Source organism: Theropithecus gelada, unplaced genomic scaffold (assembly GCF_003255815.1).
Source record: "Theropithecus gelada isolate Dixy unplaced genomic scaffold, Tgel_1.0 HiC_scaffold_15883, whole genome shotgun sequence".
NCBI classification, from domain to species: Eukaryota; Metazoa; Chordata; class Mammalia; order Primates; family Cercopithecidae; genus Theropithecus; species Theropithecus gelada.
Genome location: NW_020257640.1, coordinates 4,944,787 through 4,968,646, shown reverse-complemented (window position 1 = coordinate 4,968,646; position 23,860 = coordinate 4,944,787). Strand labels below are relative to the sequence as shown.

Genomic DNA, 23,860 nt, shown 5'->3' with positions numbered 1-23,860 from the left:
TGGCCAATATGGTGAAACCCCATCTCTACTAAAAATACAAAAAGTAGGCAGGCGTGGAGGCACGCACCTGTAGTCCCAGCTACTGGGGAGGCTAAGGCAGAAGAATCACTTGAACCCGGGAGGCAGAGGTTGCAGTGAGCCGAGATCATGCCAGGGCACTCCAGTCTGGGTGATGGATGGGGCGAGACTCCGTTTTAAATAAATAAATAAAAAAAAATTCAGAATAGGGAAGCAACTCCTTATGACGAGTACCTTTCGGCACTTATATGGGCTTGCTTTTGCACTGACGGCACCACTTTCATTCAAAAAAAAGAAGTTCGCTTGCACAATCTCCAAAGACCCGTTTGGCTTGGTTTCATGTTCTAAAAGTAAGGTTTTAGATTAAGTGAAAAACAATACTTCTGACACATAATTATAAGGTTTTTAAATTTTCTCTATGTTAGTGTAAACTTATAAAGTCCTTCCTATGAAAACTGTCCCCCAAATCACGTTACTTGGTCGTCCTCGAGGAACGATTTTGAATGAAAAGCACATAAAGTGCTGTAGCATGGAGACGAGAGACAAATAACTATGCTCTTCTCCCAAATTAAGTTATGACTTACTAGGGGAGGAAAAGGAGCAGTATAAAGCCCGGTCCTCTGCGGGAAGTACTCGGAGGCCTGCCCCGGAGCGCGCTCCTCTCGGCTACGAGATGAGGGGCACGCAGACGGCCGCGCCTCTCGGTGAGTGTGCGTGTATCAGTGCATGATTCCTTTACTCCGCCCACAGGGTCTGGGCATCCGTCATTACCCACGGCTGCCTGGTCAGCAAACAACAGCTGATCCGACAGCCGCCAGTCACCTCGACGGTCCACGCCCACCGCTAGCCTCCAGTCTCCCGCAGACCGGAAGCCCTTTTGCCCCGGCTCGCAGGTCCACCCTTTATTGACAGCAGGAACCGGAAGCTCTTTTGCCCCGATCGCCTGCGCGCGGCCTCGTTGGCCGCACAGGCGCAGTGGAGCTCGGGCGGAGTTGTGGGAGTGGAGGAGGAAGAGGCGGTGGGGGGTACGGGGGCTGGTCCCAGAAGATGGCGGAGGCGGGGGTGAGTAGGGGGTCTCCCGGCGAAGCGCGGGTGACGTGGTGCTGAGGAGAGCGGCCTGAGGAGGAGGGTGGCCCTCGGGAAGAAGAACTACTTGTGTTGTTGCAGCCTGGGAACCCTGGTGGCAGGTGCGGGGAGCCAGGACCACTGATGGGCCTGCAGGGCAAGAGGCTCCGCTTACCTGAGATGGGTCCGCGAGGTCCAGAAGGGGACTGCGGGATCGGGGTGGGGTCATAGGAGGCGTCCAGGCTCCTCGGGCAGTGGATGAGTGTCTGAGCGGGAAGAAGTCTGGAGGACGGCGGGAAGGGCGAGCCAGAGGTCTGATGAGGTGGAGGTCAGCGAGCTGTCAAGCATAGAGCTGCCAGGACTTGGGGGCTTGTAACTTGGGAGAGAAGACTCAGGTTTGGGCCGGGGTTGGATCCAAAGAAGACAGGTTATAATCCATTCAAAAGATAGGGCATTGGGTTGAGGAGTAGGACTCTGGCATTTTGGACTGGAATTGGTTACCTATGGAATAGGTGTTTCGGTAAAGCCAAAGAATTCTTGCCAGGGCCTGGAAGTGGATTTGATGATAGTTACTGGATTTTACGGTTGTTTAGTGGGGATTGGCAATATGGAGAAGGAAAGCAGTGTGGATTATGGGAGTGGGCGCGAGCAATGGTGCTAACACCGTGTCCAGTTAACGTTGGAAAAAGTTGTTAAAAGTATGATATTAGCTAGATACTCTAGGAAAATATACCATGAAGAACTTGCTGTTTTGTAGGATTGATGAAGAACTGCTTTAAAAACGAATGGTTAGGCTTGGCAGCTGGGCCGCTGAAACTGTTTGGTATCAGTATTGCGGTGAAGCTGAGGACTGCAGGGGAATGCGTGCTCCAGTCCTGGTGCAGAAAAAATAAAAGCAGCCAAACAGTAGCTAGATGGTGTTTTGTAACTTCTGGATTTGGCCCTGATAGTGAACCACTGAATGAAGGTAGATGAAGGGAATGCTACTAATGGGGGCCCCAAAGAAAACGGAAATTAGACGTGTACCCTTCCTGTTTTCTCTTGCTCAGTACTGTGTTTTATCATTGTGTTATGTCACAGTTATCGGTTCATGTCTGCTATCCAGTGACCAGGCTGTGAATCATGTACCTTTGGGAAAGAGGTTGATTCTGTTTAACTGACAACTGTTGCTTTTGCAGATGGTCACAGGGAAAGGAAAGGATAAAATGCAGTTCAGTAGTTTAAAGACAGTTTTCTTAGTTCAGAAACTTAAAACGATGGAGTAACTTTTTTAGGCACTGAGATGTGACATTTAAAAGCTGTAAGAGACTGTGAATGCAACTAGCTTACTGGTTTCTGTGTTTGGGTTTTAATGTTGAGAGGAAAGAGTTGCAGTGTTTCTAAGGCAAATATTTCTTTTCTTCCTAGAAATTTTTAACGTTTTTAGCCCATGATACATGTAGATGTGTTTTTATTTAGGGAGAATTAAACTGTTTCATTGATTTAACTATGTTTTTTTCTAATGTTAGTGCTTATCCTATTTCAAGAATGGTATTCTAATTAAGAGAGCATATGATGAAAAATATGTGAGGTAGTAATTCCACTTTATTGTTTAGTAGCTTATGTGACCTAAGCACCCGAAGAGACAGGGTTATCGGAGGGAGTAAAAATATTTCTTTTACTGCTAATCATTGGAAGAAGAATGGTCTTGTCATTTGGTTTTAGGGGGTGTTGCAGTTGTTGCAATGCAACAGGTTCTTAAGGTTACTGGAATATTTTGTATGTGTGTTTGTTTTCAAACGCTTGTTGCCTCTAAGTTGTTTCAGTGGCCAACATGAACTTTGATTTTTATTCACAAAGCTCATAATCACTTATAACTCTTTTTTTAACCTAAAAGTAATAATATCAATCCATTAGTAGGCAGCCATACACCTGGATTAATGTTTTTCCAGTATTGATGATTCATCACTGATCTATGCAAATTATTTGAACTGTTTTTCTTTCTGTTTAGTATTGTACTTTCCAGAAATTTTAGGCCAGGGCTCAAAGTAGAATTTTTCAAGTTTAGTGGAAAGTTTTTCTTTGTGAATTGTTGAAAACATTATTTTGGTATTTGGTAGTTTACCAACATGATTTTAAAAACAGTTTCTTGTGTGGCACTTAAATTGTTTTGTACCATGTTTGTGAATGGAAGCAATGTGGTGAAGCAGAAAGAACTCTAGACATGGGGTCAGAGTGGGTGGGCCTAGTCCTGGTGCTACCTGGTAACAGTTCTGTGATCTTAGAAAGTTACTTAACCTATTTTATTTCGTAATATGGGAACTAACAGCACCTGCCTATTTACCAGGATTGTTTTCGAGAATCTATGGAGATATTGTCCTTTAAACAGTACCTTTATACCAGAGACTTCTTCCCTGGTCAGCCAATTATTTGTCAAGTAATCTAAATTTTTCAAATATAGATTTTAAAAAAAATTTTGGAACCTCAAGTTTATCATTAATGTAAGACTAATATTTAAAGATATAGAACCACTTTGTTTTAAGAAAATGGTATCAGTACATAATCAGAAAAACTTCAAAATAAACGAAGGGAGCTTACTTTCCCTTGAAAATAACCCACTCCTCTAGTGTGCAACTGGTATCATAAACATCCTTTTAAAGGAATTTCATTGTTGCATGGTAGGGGGTGAAATGGTTTTGTGGAAGCCTCTATCCCTTTGATGAGTCTGGTCATTTTCGGGCATTCACTATGCATGTTTGTGGTAATAAGAACTGATGGTACTGTCTTAATCTTGTTACTCCAGTTGACCACTTTGCTTGTCATTGGCCTTGCTAGTAGAGTGAGAGAACTGTTAGATTACTGATTCTTTACTTTGGATCATGGACTTTTTTGAGTACTTGATAATAATTATGGAACTTTCGTCCCAGAAAAAAATGCATATATACACAACTTTTTTGCTTTGTTTTGCATGGGGGTCTCATACCCGTTGGAATAGATGATCTCCCAGTTCCCTGCTATTTCTTAAAGCTTTTACTTTTTGTCACCAGTAATTATATACTATTGTATTATGATGTAGTTACAAAATTAGCTTTTTGAATCTCATTCAAATAAACATCAAACAAATGTGTTATTTTTAAGGAGAACTTTTGGGGCAAAGTAGGAAACTGAACAAGCTCTGCCAGGAAAGGTTAAATAAACAGCTGTGGTAGAAAATGTAAATAAACAAAGTCTCCAGCTGTCTTGAAATAGAATGAAGTATCTAGCAATCAGTGGCTCTCATTGTGGTGACAATTTTGGTTATCACAAATCGGGGAGGGGGCATTTAGTGGGTGGGAGCCAGGGATGCTAAATGTTTTACAATGCTTAGAACAGTCTCATACAGCAAAGAATTGTCCTGCCTAAAATGCCAGTGCCCTTTGACAAATGCTGGTGAGTGTGAGATGGGGACTAGCATGACTGAAATAGCTTTTTTAAACTGAAGTTGTTTTCCTTTTTAAACATACTGTTACACATAAAATACCCCTTTCCATTAATTCCCTTTTGGAAAAATCACAAACAGAAACAAATGATATACTATCTCAATGTGGGTTACTCAGAAAGTATGCCCATCTTCTAGCTACTGTTAGCAGCACATGAGGGCAGTGTGCTATGTCTACTGGGATTTGAGGAAGTAAAGAGTCAACTTGTTCTCATACAGAGTGTTAGTTTGCTATTTTTTCTTTTTACTTTAAAACATATTTTTACACCTTGATCTAGTACTTTTAAAGAAAATTTCAAGGCGATTGTGCATTTATTCGCATCGTCTTCGTGCAATTGTATAGTCACTTACTTATTTTGGCTTACTACCTTAGAGTGTATTATAGTTGAGATGGTATTTCAACATCTAACCATCTTTTCAGTAACCAAACACCTTTATATAGAACCATGTGCCGAAAAAGAAGTCTGAGCAGTTGAGATGGAATGGAATTCAAGGTATAGAGGCAAGAGGATGAGCTTCGGAGTCAATTAGACCTGAAGTGAAATTTCAGTTTTGGTACTGCATGTCACATGACCATAAGCAAATTGCTGAATCTCTTTGACTTGGTAGCCTCATCTGTAAAATGAGGATGATAATTCCTACCTTTGTGATTGTTTTAAAGAGTAGAGTTACTATATGTCTGGCATGGACTAGGCCCTCCATAAATGGGTGCCCTATAAAGAATGATGATGATGATGATGAAGATGGAGAGTTCTGTAGCTACTGAACCTTGCCAGAAGCAACCAGGTGATGATGATGATGATGATGATGATGATGATGATGATGGATAGTTCTGTAGCTACTGAACCTTGACAAGAGCAACCAGGTGATGATGATGATGATGATGGATAGTTCTGTAGCTACTGAACCTTGCCAAAAGCAACCAGATGATGATGATGATGATGATGATGATGATGATGAAGGAGAGTTCTGTAGCTACTGAACCTTGCCAAAAGCAACCAGGTGATGATGATGATGGAGAGTTCTGTAGCTACTGAACCTTGCCAAAAGCAACCAGATGATGATGATGATGATGATAAAGGACAGTACTGAACCTTGCTAAAAGCAACCAGCATGCATGGCATGCTCATATGCCTGGATTCCACAGCAAGGAATGCTCTGCAGGACCAGGTCAGGAGGAGATGTTTCTGGGCATTTTCAGTTGGTATTTAGAATATGTTTTCCCATGAATTAGCTACACTGTGGGTTAGTTTTTTCAGTCCCTTAAGCCATAGAGTTCAATTACTTTATAGACTAAGTAGGTCAGTGAGGACTACTAGCCTGGGAACAGAATTTCCTCTTGAATGTTGAACACACAGCTTTGATGTGGCACAGCCCCAGGCCTGTTGTCTAAGTGTTTATCACATGGAACTGATAGGCTGTGGAGGTTACTAATACTTACAAATATTCTCATTTTCATACTCGTTTTTTTTTGTAATTCAGCCCCATTCTCTGCAGTTTACATGAGGGCTTTGTTCCAAAATTCTTTCAAAGGTTGTTTGAGACTGGAAAACTCAGAGGAAATGTATATATTTTAAGTGATGATTAGGAGCTAGGTTTGCTCTCATAAAGGCCTACTTTACCCTAAATGGTTTGATTCAGAAAGAGTTAACCCAGTTTAAGCAAATATGATTATGTGGAGCTCCCACTGTGGGCTAAGCAGGAACTTTTCTGGGTGCATAGGCACAGTGATATTAATATAATCATAAATAAGACCTTCATGAAATGTTTACAATCCATAAAGCAACTATACCTATAATTACAAAGTAGTCATTCTAAGTGCTACACTTTTTAAAATAAACTGCTTTTGGATTAAAGGAAATATTATTTCTGTACCGACTTATGAAAGTGCCGAAGATACATTGTTGGATGGAGTAAAAGTAAATTACCTGTGTAGTATTTTTTCCCATTTAAAAACTGTTAGCATTCATAGAAAACACATCGAATATGTGACAGTTTGGGAGACTGAACATTATGGTAAGAATGAAGGCTTTCGAGTCAGACTGCATACTTTTGAATCCCAGCTTGGTCTCTTACTGGAGGTGTGCACTAGGTCAAGTGACTTAACCTGTCTTTGCTTTTTTGCGTCACCTATAAAATGTACATAATAATTGCACTTAACCTCTGAAGGTTATTGTGAGGATTAAATTAATTACCACATGTCAGGTGCTTAAAACAGCACATAGAATGCCCCAAAAGGAAAGATCACTTTGGTCAGAGGAATGAACAAATACCTAGACTGATTGTAGTAGCAAAGTTTTAGGTTTTAGAAGTCAGGAACCAAGTGGATAAAACTCATTAGAATCTAGCCATTAGATTGTTCTTCATTTTCTTCACTTCCTTTCTTTTGTTTGTCCTCCAGCTTTCTTATAGTCCCTTCTGTGATTGCAACAAGGGCAGACTGTTGAGGCAGGGGTGGGATACCGTTGTGCCCCTGGGGAGAGTGAATCAGGTCTGGTTTCTGTGGTTGGTGTATATGTAGGTGTGTGCATGGTGGCCTGGTTTTGTAGAATGTTTTTGTGCGGATAACCAAATATATAAGCAATAAACATTAAAACAGGTTATTTTGTCCTTCTATGGAGGTTGTCCTCGTGCCTTATTTTATTGCAAAAAATACAGTGTCTTCAGTCAGAATACGCTTACCTGTAAAATATAAAATACACTATTGTACTGATAGGCTTAGAGATTTAGGGAGAAGAGAACAGAGAGCAGGGTTTTACCCTCCCGATTCTAGTGGAAGTGTCAGATTACCTGTTCTGCTTTTCTCAGAGATAGAGCAAGCTGTTTCTACTATGATTCTAACCTTTAGGTCTCTTAGGTCACTTTTTCTGTCCTAGTAAATGTAACGATAGTACTTTATTTTTTATTACATGTTGCATATAAAAATACTTTTGAAACTTTTTCTTATTCAATAAATGTTAATAATTTGAATAAATTAGTATACAAGCTTGTCATTTTCTCATTTGTCCATTTAAATGAACTAGTATTGAAATCAGTAAAATTACAATAATCATGTATTAGATGCACATTAATTTCTTTTTTCTTATCTCTTTCAGGATTTCTGGTAGGTCCTACTTTAGGACAAGATGTGGTGGTACTGTTGAAGCATCAGTCTTTGATTCACAGACACTTGAGCTTTTCAGCTGGGAAGCCTTTCCTTTTTTTTTTTTTTTTTTTTTTAACAGCTTACTGAACCTATGAAACCATGGCGGAAGGAGAGACAGAGTCACCTGGGCCCAAAAAATGTGGCCCATATATCTCATCTGTCACTAGCCAGAGTGTGAACTTGATGATTCGAGGAGTAGTGCTATTTTTTATTGGAGTATTTCTTGCATTGGTGTTAAACTTACTTCAGATTCAGAGAAATGTGACGCTCTTTCCACCTGATGTGATTGCAAGCATCTTTTCGTCTGCATGGTGGGTACCCCCATGCTGTGGCACGGCTTCAGGTATGTGTAGGATGTTTCTGTAATGCTTAGAAAGGAAATAGGGTAAATGAGTATGGATGTTGTCTGAGCAATAAACCTTTTTTAAAAAGAAAATATATTTATTGAGATACAATTTAGATATAATACACTGGACCTGTTTGAATTGAACAACTTGATGTGTTTAGGTAAATGCGTACAGTCACGTGGCCACTGCCAATCCAGCTGTGGAACATTTCCATCACCCTCCAGAGTCTCTCGTGTCCTCTTGTGGTCCATTCCCCAACCCAGCCTCAGGCTACCACTGATCTGCTTTCTGTTGCCATAAATTATTTCTCTGGGTTCTAGAACGCACTATAAATGAACTCATAAAGTATGTACTCCTTTCTGTCTCATTTCTATCTGTCCTGTAAACTTTTAACATTTACTTCTAAAAAACAATCCTGTTTCCCTTAGGGATGAAGCATTTAACCCTTTAATTTTGTTCTTTCTTCAACCCATTTCATCTAAGTGTTATTTTAAGTTATTTTGAGGACGAGCACCACCATCTGGTTTTAAGGGTTTGATGCGTGTGTTGTGGTCTTGTTTTTGAAGTAATAAAAACTTGAAAACTTGAATAATTCAAGTTTAAAGCTTCATGTTGTATTTTTTTAGATTTTTGTAAATGCCTTTTTCCTTGGTATCTTATTTTTGTAAGTACCTTAAGAATAAGAAATATTTAAAGAGATCTATAAGGTAGACTCTTTGCATAAAATTATTATCCTATTAGTTACTTTAGATTTTTTTTTTTTGGTGGTGGGCAATGTGTAATGCATAGAGTAGAGCATTTCACAATACTTTATTGAAGCCATACATCCACAGTGGATAGCTCTTTGGTGTTTTCTAATGACCAAGACCAATAGATTAATACTGTTTTTAATAATAATAGAAGGAAGCCATAATCATGTGGTAGAAGATGATTCTGATTGAAGGAGAAAATTGCTTTTTTAAATACCCATTTAGTGTCTCATACTTAACATATATGAGTGAATATCTTGCAACATAATATGTGTCCTTCTTGGCTTCCATCCAAAAGCTGGAGGTTGAAGGGTGAGTTTGAAGGGTGAGGTTGCACTTTAGAGAAGTGTTAGAATGGCCTTGTGAAACTTACTGGACAATTATAGAATCCGGTTGCACGGTTAGAGGGGCACTGTTGTAGTGAGGCTTTAGTGCTTATATACTGATGTCTCACTATTATGGGGTTCACATTAAAAGTGAAGTCATGAAGGCAGTGATTCTTAATTTCCCCAGGGTTGTCATTCTCCAAGTGAAAAAGCAAAATAGTCCAAATAAAAAACAAATTAAATTGTATCACTCTCTGCTGTATGTACGGGTCCTCACACATTTTTCTTTCATTTAAATTCAGAAGAGAAAACGTTTTCTCAACAACTTTTCTAGTTCTTTGTTTCTTTTCTTCTATGCTGTAGTCTGGCTGCCAGTAGAAGCTTTGTGGGACATGGAAGAACATACATGTATTTTCAGGAGAGAACAAAGGGAAGGTCAGAGAAGGGAAACTGTTGCTTAGTGAATGTCTGCTAATGTGCTAGGTACATCCTGTAATCCCAGGGTTCTGTAGAGCAACTTTGGGAGAGAGATGTTTGGTTTTGTGCCTGTTTGGGGGGGATGAGGACACTCACTGAGATGAAGAAAGAAAACCAGTGAGCCCAGCGTCCCAGAGCCAGTGAGTGGTGTGACTGGGCCCACATGTCACATGTTAGGGAAGGGAAAAGGAAGCTACTCAAACTTTCCCCTACTCAGGATGCCTCTTTTCAAGCCTCCAGACTGAGTGCCAGACCTAGATGGAATTCCCTGGCATCTGTTGTGCATTTGGGCTGGGGCAGGAGAACTTAACTGAGGTTTCATTGTACCTCCACTATGACGAGTAACAGGGCTGCATAGTGTCCTTCTGGTCCTTCTGCCCTGTAATGTCAGCACTTTTGCCATAAAGTTACATTTTAGAAAGGAAAATTTCTAATGCTAATACCACAGTTCAGCTGCTACTTTCCTTCCTATTTCCAGCCACTAGGTTTGTCACACTTACGAACTTAACCTCATACCTTTTCATTTGGGGAATTTGCGTTTACATTTCTTGCTTAAGTATCTCTTCTGAAAGCAGTTTGTACCATGAGGTACTTGGGCAAAAGAAAGAGAGGCATTAGGAAATCTAGATTCCAGCGAATTCTGCTACCAATTTTGTTCGTTAAGTCATGGTGTTTCGTAGATGAGAGTGAAAGATACCAGATTTGTGCAAGTTACCAGAGATGGAAAATGGATTCTTGCAAAACCTCTGCTCTGCTATCCCCTGCATCATTATTTTAGGGAAAGTATCATGGGAAAAGAAGTAAATGATTTAAGAAACATAGTGTGTTTGAGTTTGTGTGTATATGTAATATGCATATGTTTTTGTGTATGTGTGTTGGTGTGGATTTTCAAGACCTCTCTAGGGTCTTACCATCTTAAGTCAGAAAAACTGATAATCCTTTGATTTTCCTGTTCAACTAACATTCAGAGATCGAGCAGCTACCTTTTGGAGGGGCTCCAGAATCACCATCTTCTTTGTGTAGAAAGTACTCCTGGTTATTTGCCACCTTTCTCTATAGCACAATCCTGGAAAATTTGCTAGTGGTGCTTCTGGAGGGACAACTAATAGAGAACTTTGGTAAACTAATTTTGATGACTTTTTTTCTTAATTCCATATTTTTAGTTTGATAATGCTGATGTTACAAGTTAACTTCCTTATGTATGCCATGTACCAGAATTGGAATTAGAAATATTTTCAGCGTTATTGAGGGCCACAAAGAAATCTTTCTAAAGAATAAATAGAAAAAGACAACTCATGTGGATAAAATAAGTAGAGAAGTTGCCTCAAAAATCACAAGTAGCCTGGTTGTGTCCAAACGTACGAAAATAATATCTAATGTAAAAAGAAAAGAAAAATCTTTCCTGTTTAGTTTTACAGTCCATTGCCCCATTCCTGTAGAACCTTGTAAGATTTCTTGCTTTGTCTCCTTTTCTACATCCAGTTTCCAAGTTTTACATCTTTACTCTGTCTCTTTCTTCGTCCATCCATCCCTCAATGGCTGTGCTTGGAGTCTTGAGTCTTTTCTCTTCCTGCCTCTAGTTTTGCACCCACCCGTTTCTCAGCCCCCTTGTGTGGTACCCTCACTACTAAGAAGATGGCCTCTGTCTGGGTACAACAGTGATGACATTGTTTTCCTGATTGCCCATTGTCTACAGGGTAAAGGCTTTATAATATGGCCCTTGCCTGCTTTTATCTTCTTCAGAGTCTTTCTGGACTCTGCAGCTCCCTTTGTGTCTGAAGCTTACAGCTTCCTTGTAATACCAGCAGTTTCCAGTTGTCCATGATTGTCCTCAGTCACCTCCCTTTAATGAGAGCACTGTTTCTGCGCCATTTACTGCTGAATGCTCCTGCCTAAAGTGTCATCTCTTTCTGTGAAGCTTTTCTGACAGCCCAGCACCTTGCCTTCCTGCAGCACAGGCAAAGAGAAGCCTGGGACCCCTCTGTCCTGTCAGCTGTACTTAATGCAGGATTGTATTTAATTGTTTTGTTTCTATGGTCACTTTGCAACTGGAATCATATCTTACTCTTTTGCCTTTTTTTTTTTTAGACAGAGTCTCACTCTGTCACCTGGACTGGAGTGCAGTGGCACCATCTTGGCTCACTGCCACCTCCACCTCCTGGCTTCAAGCAATTCTCCTGCCTCAGCCTTCCAAGTAGCTGGGATTACAGGCGCCCGCCACTACGCCCAGCTATTTTTTTTTTTTTTTTTTTTTGTATTTTTAGTGGAAACAGGGTTTCACCATGTTGGCCAGGCTGGACTCAAACTCCTGACCTTGTGATTCGCCTGCCTCGGCCTCCCAAAGTGCTGGGATTACAGGTGTGAGCCACCACACCTGGCCTTGCCTTTTTAAATCTCCAGCAAATACCAAGAACCAGACATATTGTCAGGGCTTAAGTATTTGTTGAAGGAAAATATTATCTTGTAGTTTTCCATCGAAGTATACCTCATGGAGTGTTTTCGTTTATTCAGTTCCTGTTTTCTTACAAAATGTCTGGCTTTGACTCTGTTCCTTTTAGCGCCTCCCTGCATTAAGCACGCTCCCATAAAAAAGTGATGACTTACTACTGAGGTTTTACAAACTTCTTTAGTGTTTGGCTTTGGTAGACTGTAACTAGTTACTGGGAAATAACTTAAAGATATCACAAGTAATGTGATTTTTGCATCAGAGAACCATTTGATTTATAAGCAGGACTGTGTTTGCATATGATTTTGCACAGCTATGATTTTAACAGTCTTTCTTGTTGTTGTTGTTTTTTTTTTTTTTTTGAAAAAAACAGTACAGGAAGAGGAAAAGAGGCCCAGACATATTCTGTCGAGCTCTCAAACAGTGGAACCTCACAGTATTGCATGTATTGCTATCAGACTCTGCCATGCCTTTATTTAAGGGAAAGAAAGAAGACATTTAATGGGAAGTGACAAGCTTCTTTGAATTCTCCCTCTTCAGTGAGCAGCTGAGAACCATGCATACTCAATGGATTTGATTTTTATTGGCAAATCCCAGGGTTGGCAGTGTGGCAGTTTAAATTTCTTTTTGTGTTTTTGCTTTCTCTCCTCAATTGTCTCTCACTTGCAAGTCTGACATCACATGCATAAAAATATAGTCAATTTTACTTATTTATATCTTGGCACACACATGTCAGTATTCTCTATGTAATAATTCTTTACCTGTGGCATCAGTTGCTCAGGAAAATTGACTTGGAATGTCTGCTCTTAGTTGACTTTACTCAGCAACAGGCAAAGGGAGGATATATATCGTGGGGGGACCGGGGTGACAAATGAGCTGTTAGTTTTATGAACCCTTGAGAAAAAAAGGTGATATTTGTTTAGTTACATTTGAACTGTTAGGGATGCTTGTTGCCGTTTTATTTGTATAGAAATTTAAAAATCCTGTCAGTTAAATCTCGGAATTTTGGAGCAGTCTTTTAAATAGGAATATAGTGTGAAACTTCTAGACTTACAAATCGTTATTGGAGCTCTGCATTGCCGAGATAGTTCTTAATCTCTTAATGTTCTATGAGCCATCTATACTCAGCAAATGCCTAACTTAAAAGAGTTGTGGACTAGAAAATGCATACAGTATTGCAGCATCTCATCTTGAGATAGAAGGCTGGTCACACAGCCTTTTTCAAATGCTGCACCATTGATCTGCTAGCCTGTGATTTTTGATACTAATTGGTTTCTGTTTTTCTTCGAAGAGTGAATGCATTGCCTGTGAGATATAGCTGGCTAATATTGTGTAAGGGGAGGGCCTCTTGTCCCTCAGGCACTTAGATTTTGGCATCGTAATTTCATGATTCCTCTTGAGTGGTACTGGATATTTTAAACATGCTTTTCAACTGATGTGACAGTAGTGTCTTTATTGCCAGAATGGCACAACATAATCATCCTGTTTTTAGGAAGATTAGAATGTTTTCATTAAATATTCTTTTTAATAACTAATTTAGCATTTAAAATTCTTTCCCACTAAATGAATAAAATGTTGAGGTTTGAGAAATATTTAAGAAAGGGAGAGAATATTTTGGGACCCAATCATTGACATTTTATATACAGTTATATATAATTAATGACACAGCATTCAAGGTGTTCTTTCCAGAACTAAGGGAAGTACTAAGATGATTTCTTCTTCTAACAGTGCATTTAAAATTTAACTGAAAATTTTAAATACCTGTACACCTTGTTTCCTCCATTGTTTCTATGTGCAGAATGAGTCTACCTGTAGATTTCTGTTGTGAGTTTTCCTGCTTTGACAATATGACCTACAGCCTCATTAAAGGGCTAGAGTGGAAAGGAGTGTCAGTAAAAGGCGCTAGATGCGGAAGACTAAGATGGGAAGCTGGTAGGGGTGAGACTGATCTACGTAAGAGGCCAGCCAGAACCATCAGAACATTGTGTGTATGATGAGCTTGTTGTATACTTTTATGCTTCTAGATTTTCTTTAGATTTGTGGCATGTAATACCTATTTTATGGTTTGGAGTTTAGAGAGAACATTTCTTAACTGCTAACTGGTTTGATACTTTTCAGGTCTCATAGGTATCAGTAGCAGAAAAGTAGCATGAATCATCTAGTCCAGTCTGCTAAATTATGAATCATATATTTGAAGAGTGTTTTGTTTATTATAATTTAGAATGTTGTTGTAATCATTTGCAATACTTTCTTCATTGGTGTTATCCTCATTTCATTTCTTTTGGAAGGTAAGTTAAAAAATATCAGTGATTGATATGAAATAACTTGTTTGTTTGTTTTTTAAGAATCTTTAAAATGCTTGTGGTGGTTGTAGTGATTCTTTTAGCTTAAGTGTTGCCAGTACAACATTGGAGATAACTTAATTTTTTTCTTTTTTCCCCACAGCTGTGATTGGGTTATTATATCCCTGCATTGACAGACATCTAGGAGAACCACATAAATTTAAAAGAGAGTGGTCCAGTGTAATGCGGTGTGTAGCAGTCTTTGTTGGTATAAATCATGCCAGTGCTGTATCCTTTACTCTGTAATGAAATGCATGATAACAAAGCTTCCAATAAACCAAAGGTTAAACAGCTCCTTACAACTTCACTGTTGTCAAATTGTGATATGCCCACTTAGTCAGAAGAAGAATGTGAACCATATTGTTGAAACATCAGTGTAGCAACTGTGCAATTACAAAGTGGGGTATAGCCTTTCATTTCAATTCGTATTTTTCAATATCACTTAGAAACTTTGCAAATTTAAAATATTTACCTGTTTTCTTAAATTTGGTTACTTAATTACTTCTGTGTAGTTAATCCAAAAATGGAACAGGTACATTTTCAGAAGAGTTTTTTCCTCTCTTTAATAATTGCTAATAAGGACATGTGGTAGCTTCAGGTGCTATTTTGTTTGTCTTTTGTTTTTCTTTTTTCTTTTTCTTTTTTTTTTTTTTTTTGAGACGGAGTCTCCCTCTGTTGCCCAGGCTGGAGTGCAGTAGCGCGATCTTGGCTCACTGCAAGCCCCGCCTCCTGGGTTCACACCATTCTCAGGCCTCAGCCTCCCGAGTAGCTGGGACTACAGGTGCCAGCCACCATGCCCGGCTAATTTTTTGTATTTTTAGTAGAGACGGGGTTTCACCATGTTAGGCAGGATGGTCTTGATCTCCTGACCTCATGATCCGCCTGCCTCGGCCTCCGAAAGTGCTGGGATTACAGGCCTGAGCCACCGCACTGCACCTGACCAAGAAGCTTTTTTTTTTTTTTAAAGGTAGACGCATTGGTTTTAATCAATACTGACAAACCATGTAAATGGCATAAGTAGAAATACCAACTTAGACCTTGGTCAAAAATAAATTTCTTTCCCAGTACATATTTTTAAAGTTTTATTGTTTGAAGATTCAGACATTTTATTTAGTGGTTAATGAGTGTTTTTACAGTGTCCCAGGCAGCTCCTATTTCTCTTGCCCTTTCTACCTTCTGTGCCCAGAAAAAAATGTTTGCCCTCATAAGGTTTTTCTCCTGTCATCCTCCTTATTTCCTCTCTTCTACTTCCTCCTCATTCGCTCTGACTTTCCTTGGTAGAAGAGGAACTAGGAAATGCTGTTCCTGTCTTTTCTAGGAGATGTGGTTTAGACAGTGAACGTGGCAGGAACCTTGGGTACTTGGAAAAGCAGTAAGTGTGACCCAGGCTGCCAAAAGTTTGCTCTTACAACTCTGCACTGGACTCAGGGCTGGCAGAGTTAGCTAGCTGGAGAGAGAGGGTGGGTCATGTGTCAAGTAGATCCCTGTGTCTTTCACAGAAAGTACTGAGGTGTTGTGGATAAGCTTGGGGGCAAAAAACATGGAAAAGAGAAGGGTTGTAGATTCTGAAAACATCTCTGCCTTCCTCTGCACAGTTGTGCTGGCTGTTGCAGTTCTGTGAATTTGGAAGTCCCTCAGTGGCTTTTATTATTTTTAATTTCCTTTTGTATTGAGGACATTTCCACGTGTTTATTTTGGTGAACTTTTTGAGATTTAAGATTTTATAAAAAATCTAGTGGTCAGGAGGGCTTAAAAAGATAAGATCATATACCATTATATCTAGAAGAGAACTTAGAAATCACCTAGTTCCACTTTTTTTTTGTGTGTGTGTGTGTGTAAAGATAATAAGACAAATGGAAGCTAGAGAGGTTAGGTAATTTACTAAGTCATTTATTCTGCGACATTGCATTAGAGCTGAGAACAGACCCGAGAGAGCCTGACTCAAGTCTAGGAACATCTCATTTGCCTACACAGAAGCCTCAAAACTGTCAGTTCCTCTCTATCTGGTGGATTAGATGCTTCTCTCTCAGACATTTCCACTTCGATTTTTGTTTTTCTGTAGAGAAATTTAAATAGCCTTTCTGAATTTTTAAAAACTTATTAAGTTTAAAATCTTTACATTTCTTTCTCAATGAAATACTTAATAGCCTTTCTGAAATTTTAAAAACTTATTAAGTTTAAAATCTTTACATTTCTTTCTCAATGAAGTACTTAAATATAGCAATCTTAGATATCCTGTTGTCCTTTAAGTAAAGTCCAAAATGTTTACCAGATTTATAGCATACACTTCTAATATTAGGTTACTTAGACTTTACAAACTCATATGGCACTATTTTTTTATTTTTTGAGATGGAGGCTTGCTCTGTCGCCCAGGCTGGAATGCAGTGGCACAATCTTGGCTCACTGCAAGCTCTGCCTCCTGGGTTTACGCCATTCTCCTGCCTCATCCTCCCGAGTAACTGGCAGCCTCCCGAGTAGCTGGGACTACAGGCGCCCGCCACCACACCCGGCGAATTTTTTTTATTTTTAGTAGAGTCAGGGTTTCACCGTGTTAGCAGGATGGTCTTGATCTCCTGACCTCGTGATCCGCCTGCCTCGGCCTCCCAAAGTGCTGGGATTACAGGCGTGAGCCACCGCGCCCAGCCCATATGGCACTATTTTAAGACTGATATATCTGTTTACTCTGGAAGCCTCCTTACTTCGCTGTGACTTTTAATTGAGTTTAGTTAACAAACATGAAACTCATTTAATACCAAATTCCACTCCTTACATGAGTGTTTATTTCATAGGGAAATCAGAGCTCTAAACCTTTTCTTTGAACTTTAAGTATAATGATAGCAAAAGAATAAGAAAAGCTTTTCCAGAAAGCATATCCATATGAACTGTAGATTTCCTTTTAAATCAAGCCTTAACAAGAAACGACCTTGAAGGGGTTGCCCACAATAGTCCTGAGATGCTGAGAAATAAGCAAACTGGGTGTTTAGGATAGTTGCTTGGTAGGGGTAGGGAAATGGTGAAAAACAGAGTGTTAAAGGTAGTGGGAAATGGCTTCGTATGCATTTTTTTTTTTTTTTTTTTTTTTTGGACTTCTCTGTACTTGTAGCGTGGTCAGTTTGGTGATATGTGTTCCTCCAAAACGTCCCCTGCCTTCCCCAGTAGCTGGTTATAGAGCCAAGAGGTGGCCTTTGGGACATAGATAATGCCCTTTTAATGGCACTTGAAATTAATTCCTTTAGTGTAATCCTCTAGCAAAGAGATGAGAAAACTGAATCTGTAAAGCTTCATTTTACCCAGAGATTTTGGTGTAGAAAAGGGCCATACTTTTGTGAATAGATGCTTAAGTAGGTGATGAAAATAAAATATCATTTGAACAAACTGTCCTATACCAGAAAGTCTCAGGCACCAAAATAGCTTGGCAGGTTGTAAGATAATGTTCACTTCAAGGCTTTATCCTCAACAAATTAAAACTAGAACAGTTGACATAATAGAAAGGGATACTGTGTCCTTGGTACTCTTGTTTCTGAACTGCATTATTATAAAATGTGTCTGTCAGTAAATCATAGAGAGAATGTGGTACCCTGTTAAATAGCTGTCAACTCTTCTATTTTCAAGTTCCTATATGATTCTCAAGTAATTCTAAACCTGCTGGAGAAGTAATATTGGTTTCCTTTTTTGCAAAAGTGTGTTCTTTTAGTGATACTTGTGTTCTGAGGCTTCTAGTTATTTTTAGCAAAGAAAGCATTTCTTAAATAATGGCTTATAATTGGGAATGTATGTAGACTGTTTATTTTTTATTTTTTGGAGGGGTTACAGGTTGGTAGGATCTATTGATTAATGTCTTTTATGTATCTGGTATTGGGTAAATACTGGAGATAGTTTTAATCTCACCTAGCTTCATACATTGTACTAAGAGACTGAGGTACTTGAGTAGAAGCAATTAATTCCCTTCTCAACAGATGCTAGAAGCAATTAATTCCCTTCTCAACAGATGCATCTCTTATTTAGAAAAATGAACAGGTGATATTATTTGGTTACAAGTTTTAAGATGACTTCTTAACACTGATCTCAGAAAGTGGATTTTGATAACAACATACAGTTGTCTCTCACACTGGCTGCACTATCCATTGGACTGTGGTGGACTTTTGATAGATCTAGAAGTGGTTTTGGCCTTGGAGTAGGAATCGCCTTCTTGGCAACCCTGGTCACTCAATTACTAGTATATAATGGTGTTTATCAGTAAGTATTAATCCTTAAAATTTTGGTGCTTGTTTGCTAGATAAATAAATGTTAACTGCTTTCAGAATTGAGATTATGAAATGAGGTTAGCCAGTTTAATCTACAGAGTGGTTTATTTTCATTGTAATTATCTTAAGTGTCATTGCAGTTCCTCTGTGGGTATTAAAGACATGTCTGTTATTCTAGATATACATCTCCAGATTTCCTCTATGTTCGTTCTTGGTTACCATGTATATTTTTTGCTGGAGGCATAACAATGGGAAACATTGGTCGACAACTGGCAATGGTAAGCTGATGCTTATTAATCACTTTTCTGAATGAGATGTATGACAAGTTTTATCTAAAAGGTAGTCCTATAAGGGAAAGCAATTTGTGAAGACAACATTCTTTGATTGATTTTTTGCACTTCCATTGAAATAAATCATTTGGAAGAATTTAATCACAGGTGTTTTAAAAGTTGAGAAGCCACTGGAGAAAAAAGCTCAAAATGTGTTATGGATAGGGCAATATGATTTATTGACCATATGGGGGATATTAGTGGTTTTTAAAAAACTAATATACAGGTTTCCACTATATCAAAAAGGGACAGTTTTGAAAGTTAAAAAGGTCACTATTAATAAGTATGTTGCTACAATAAGTATAAATTAGGACCATCTCTAACAAATCAAGACGTTTGATCATTTTAGTCATGAAGGAAAAGGACATTGTTGATGATTCCAGTCATAGATGGCAAGGGTTAGGGAGTGACATTCAGAGGCCACAGCAGTTTTATGAATAAATGCTGTCACTTTTACCTTTTTAGCCAGGTTAGGAGAATTGAGTGATTTACTTTGCTGTATTTTTGGTAAAATAGCCAACCAATTATCTTACCCTATTGGTTTCCTTTATTTTGAATTGTGGGTGTACATTTTTATAGCTGTACTTTAAAAATATTGTTTTGACTAGAAGCTTTTGTTAATGTAATAGATTTTTTCTTTTATATCATATAATGATTTGAAAATACAGTGATCTGAGTTCACCACAACAGCCCTGTCCTTAAGTTCGTGAACTGTTCTTTGCTAACTTGCCTTATTGAGTACTCAAAGAAACCTACTTTGCTTCCTTTCATATTAAAAGATTGATCTAAATTCTAAATCATATACTGCCACTATTTGCTTGTAATGCAAAAATCTCATCTTTCTTCTGCTTTTGGCTGTGGCTTTTTCACTTCCAGAAGGTGAATTATTTTTTTCCCTGTCCCATTTGTCATTTAATCATAGTAATTATGTAACTCTCAGATTATTTGAGGAATAAATGGGCACATAGTAATAAAGTGTTCATTTTTAGAGCTTTTCAGTTTATTTGGAAGCTGTTATTCAAAAGAAATCTTCATCTGTTAACCTTTTAACCTTTTAATTTTTGCAGTATGAATGTAAAGTTATCGCAGAAAAATCTCATCAGGAATGAAGAAGGCAAAAAATATCTTTTGTACAAAAAAACAAGATGAAAAGGATGTGAAGTGGTAGATATACCAACAAAACTTCAGACTGTAAAATTGCCAGGATGCAGTTTTTCCCTTGATTGGCATGTGTGTATATATGGATAAAATACACATATACACACACATATTACTGCAATCTGTGATTGCTTCATCTGTAAATCAGTTGCAAACCTTTACGTATTTGACTTAAATAACTGTAAGATATAGATGTACTACATTAAAAAGTGTTGATTAATAGATGAAATTTTTAAATTAATTTTTTAAACATGCCACACATTGTTTCACAATGTTAATGTGCCAAAATATTGTTCCTGTCATGCAGAGTATAAGAATGCTTTGAACAATTTGTAAACTTAGTGAAATAAAATAAGAAAGCCAAAAACAAACAAAAAGCATATGGGGAGCTGGTATTTTCTGTTTAGCTTACTGTTGTGCCTTTTTATGTTTCTAATCACAGCAGTATGAGTTATGAGTGCCCTAATTTGTGGTTAGTTTCTAATTTAATGCTGTTTCATAGAGTTTGGAATGTTTTGATACAGGGTGAGAATGGACTTCTGGTTTGAAACCTGCATTACTGGAGACAGCCCAAAGAGTAATTTTCTGTTTTGACAGATCTTACTGGAAGTACATATGCTAAGCAAAAGAGGTTATCAGCATTAAATTGTTTTGGTTCTAAATTTGGAACACTATATATAATTAAAAGTAAGGACTACTAGAGGATTTAATTAGAATAAATACATGTTTTGGAAATACAGTGACCTCTTGCAGTGCCACAAAAGTGCAGAGTGGTATTAGCTGTCATCTGCAATACAGAATCTCATTGCGTTTGCACATGGAGCATATAGGAAACTCCAAACAGATCAAAATGAGGTTTCTAATTCTGTTGGGTTCTGTCATCTATTGGGTTCTATGAAGCAAACCACTGTAGCTTTAGCTGGGTTCAGTCATATGACTCGTTGTTAGTGGAATGCCTAGTTTTTCATCTTATATGCAGTCTGGGGAGTAGATGGGTACATAATTTCTTATGTATTCGTGTGTCCATTAGTGAATAGTTCAAGTCTGTTTAAGAATGTTTTGAGATGGCATTCTCTGCATGTTAAAGATCTTAATGGCAACCAGCACCTCTTAAGTATGGTTTAAACATATTCTTAGCTAAATTTTTTCCATTAGTTTTTGAAATTGATGGCAGTTGTCTGATCCACAAGGGCAAGATCTTCTGAGTACTCTGGAGTGTGTGTATGTGTGCATGCATGTGTGTGTTGGAGTGAGTGAGTGAGAGAATGTGTCTGTGCATGTGCCCATGCTTTCCTAGAATGTCAAGTAGATATTTTTACATTTTGAGTTTTAAAACAATTGCTATCAGACTGAGATCTTGTATGCCAAACTTTAATCTGCTTTTATGTTTTCAGGCTGAAGGTGTGAAAATCCTAAGAGGATTTCATATTGAATATGTGTACACAATCTTAACTATTGTGGTGGAAAACATACTACTATAATTTATTATTATATCTTCCAGATAATGTTATTCATTTAGAACAAATAAGGTATATTTTTTAGAATCAACTTTGTAAGCACTATAAAATCTTTAAGAAGTTATAAGATCTATGATGTGTTTACCTTAAAAATTGCTGTTGAAAGCAACATGTATTAAATACGTAATTATCATCTGGGTTAAGAGTCTGTTTCTTCTTTGTGGTAAGTCTTAGAATATGGTACTGTGGATTAATCTAATGAAATTAACATGTGTGGTTGAAGTTACCAAGAAATTATGAAAGGAAACTAAATACAGTTGACCCTGGAACAACAGGAGTTAGGGGCACCACTCCCCAAGATAGTTGAAAATCCCATGTATAACTTTTGACTCCTCCGAAACTTAACTACTAATAGCCTACTCTTGATCGGAAGCCTTCCCAATAAGAAACAGTTGATTAACAACATATTGTGTATGGTATATATATTATATACTCTATTCTTACAATAATGTAAGCTAAGGAAAAGAAAATGTATTTACTCTTCATTAAGTGGAAGTGGACCATCATAAAGGTCTTCACTCATGCTGTCTTCACTTTGAGTAGTAGGCTGAGGAGGCGGCGGAGGAGGGGTTGGTCTTGCTTTTGCAGGGGTGGAAGAAAATTTGCATTATTAGTGGACCCACATAGTTGAAGACTACGTTTTTCAAGGGTCAACTCTATATAGTATTGGTGAGATTGAATGATTATCATTGGTGTTCTTAAATTATTTTCAGGTCATCTAGAAAATAAGATAATTATAGCAAAAAAACAAAATTGTTTTGATATTTTGATAAATATATAAATGTATAAAACCTATTTTTTTCATTGAAAGAAAGTGGGAAACATTTTTTAAACATTGCTAGATTGGTAGTGCTTTCTTTGATTATTTCAAGTTATAGAAATTTGCACAGTTGAAAATGGGATAAATTCTACAAAAGTGCAAGAAAACAATTCAAATTAGCCAGAGCCCTGCTAAAACTTTTAATGTAAAATTTATTTATTTGCACTGAGCTGTTTTACCTTCTTTAAGACCATTGGGACCTCTCAATGATGCATATGTTTCATACATCTTGTATTTTCCAGGCAGAAGCCAGACTTGGTTAATATCAATAAATACTTCTGTATTCCTGTTGGCTCACTTACCTTTATAATGAGGTATATTCTGTAATTCTTCCAGTGATGGTCTGAATAGTAGAGTCTTAGCTTTGTGTGTCTGAAAAGGTCTTTTTCATTCTTGAAGAATAATTTGGCAGGCTGTAGAATTATAGGTTCATAGTTTTTTTCCCTCCCTCAGCACTTTGAAGATTTTTAACTCATTGTCTTCTGTCACCTAATGTTACAGATAAGTCTGCCATTACCGTAATTTTCTTTCCTTTGTAGATAATCTGTCTTTTCACTCTAGGATATTTGCATGACTTTCTCTCTATCCTCTAATATTTTTCAGCTTCATTATGATTTGGCTAGTTGTAGATTTGTTTTTGTTTTTTGTTTTTTGGTTTTTTTTTTGCTTGGTATTTGGTATATACTTTCAATCTGTGAGCTCATGTTTTCAATTCTGGAAAATTCTTAAATGTGCCTGCATATTGGAATCACATGGGGACCTATAGAAAATGCTGGTGTCTGGGTTCCACCCCCAGAGACTCTGATATAATTAGTCTGGGGTATGCCCTGAGCATTAGGATTTTTAAAAGTTCCCCAGGTGATTCTGATGTGCCACCCAGGTTGCCACTTACTGGTGTAGTTATGCATAAAATAAGGGGGAGAGTCCAGGTGAGAGAGATGAGATGGGTAGTGACATTGGAAATGAAGAATGAGGGGCACATTTTGGAATAAAATCACCTGAACTTAGTGACTTGGGTGTGAAGGTTAAGGATAAGGAAGAGTCAATGGTAAGTTCATTTATTTATTTATTTATTTTTTTTTTTGAGACGGAGTCTCGCTCTGTCGCCCAGGCTGGAGTGCAGTGGCCGGATCTCGGCTCACTGCAAGCTCTGCCTCCCGGGTTTATGCCATTCTCCTGCCTCAGCCTCCCGAGTAGCTGGGACTACAGGCGCCCGCCACCTCGCCCGGCTAGTTTTTTGTATTTTTAGTAGAGACGGGGTTTCACCATGTTAGCCAGGATGGTCTCGATCTCCTGACCTTGTGATCCGCCCGTCTCGGCCTCCCAAAGTGCTGGGATTACAGGCTTGAGCCACCGCGCCCGGCCAAGTTCATTTTTTTATCTTGAGAAACTAGGTGGATGATGTTTCCATAAACTAAAA

At 38.3% G+C, this 23,860-nt stretch overlaps 1 protein-coding gene across 5 annotated transcripts; it reads left to right on the top strand.

Annotated features, from left to right (window-relative positions):
* Nucleotides 1–996: 996 nt before the first annotated feature.
* On the top strand, nt 997–22,728 carry LOC112617131 (insulin-induced gene 2 protein). Of its 5 annotated transcripts, none has more exons than XM_025373861.1 (6): nt 1,013–1,080; nt 7,636–7,643; nt 14,476–14,600; nt 18,442–18,608; nt 18,795–18,894; nt 20,013–22,728. In XM_025373861.1, the coding sequence occupies exons 3-6, from the start codon at nt 14,556–14,558 to the stop codon at nt 20,052–20,054; spliced, it is 354 nt and encodes a 117-aa protein (XP_025229646.1). In that variant the 5' UTR covers nt 1,013–1,080; nt 7,636–7,643; nt 14,476–14,555; the 3' UTR covers nt 20,055–22,728. The 5 variants fall into 5 exon arrangements, with proteins under 5 accessions (XP_025229647.1, XP_025229646.1, XP_025229649.1 ...); XM_025373863.1 differs by lacking the exon at nt 1,013–1,080 and adding an exon at nt 1,089–1,205; XM_025373862.1 differs by lacking the exon at nt 7,636–7,643 and having other exon boundaries at nt 997–1,080.
* Nucleotides 22,729–23,860: the final 1,132 nt, after the last annotated feature.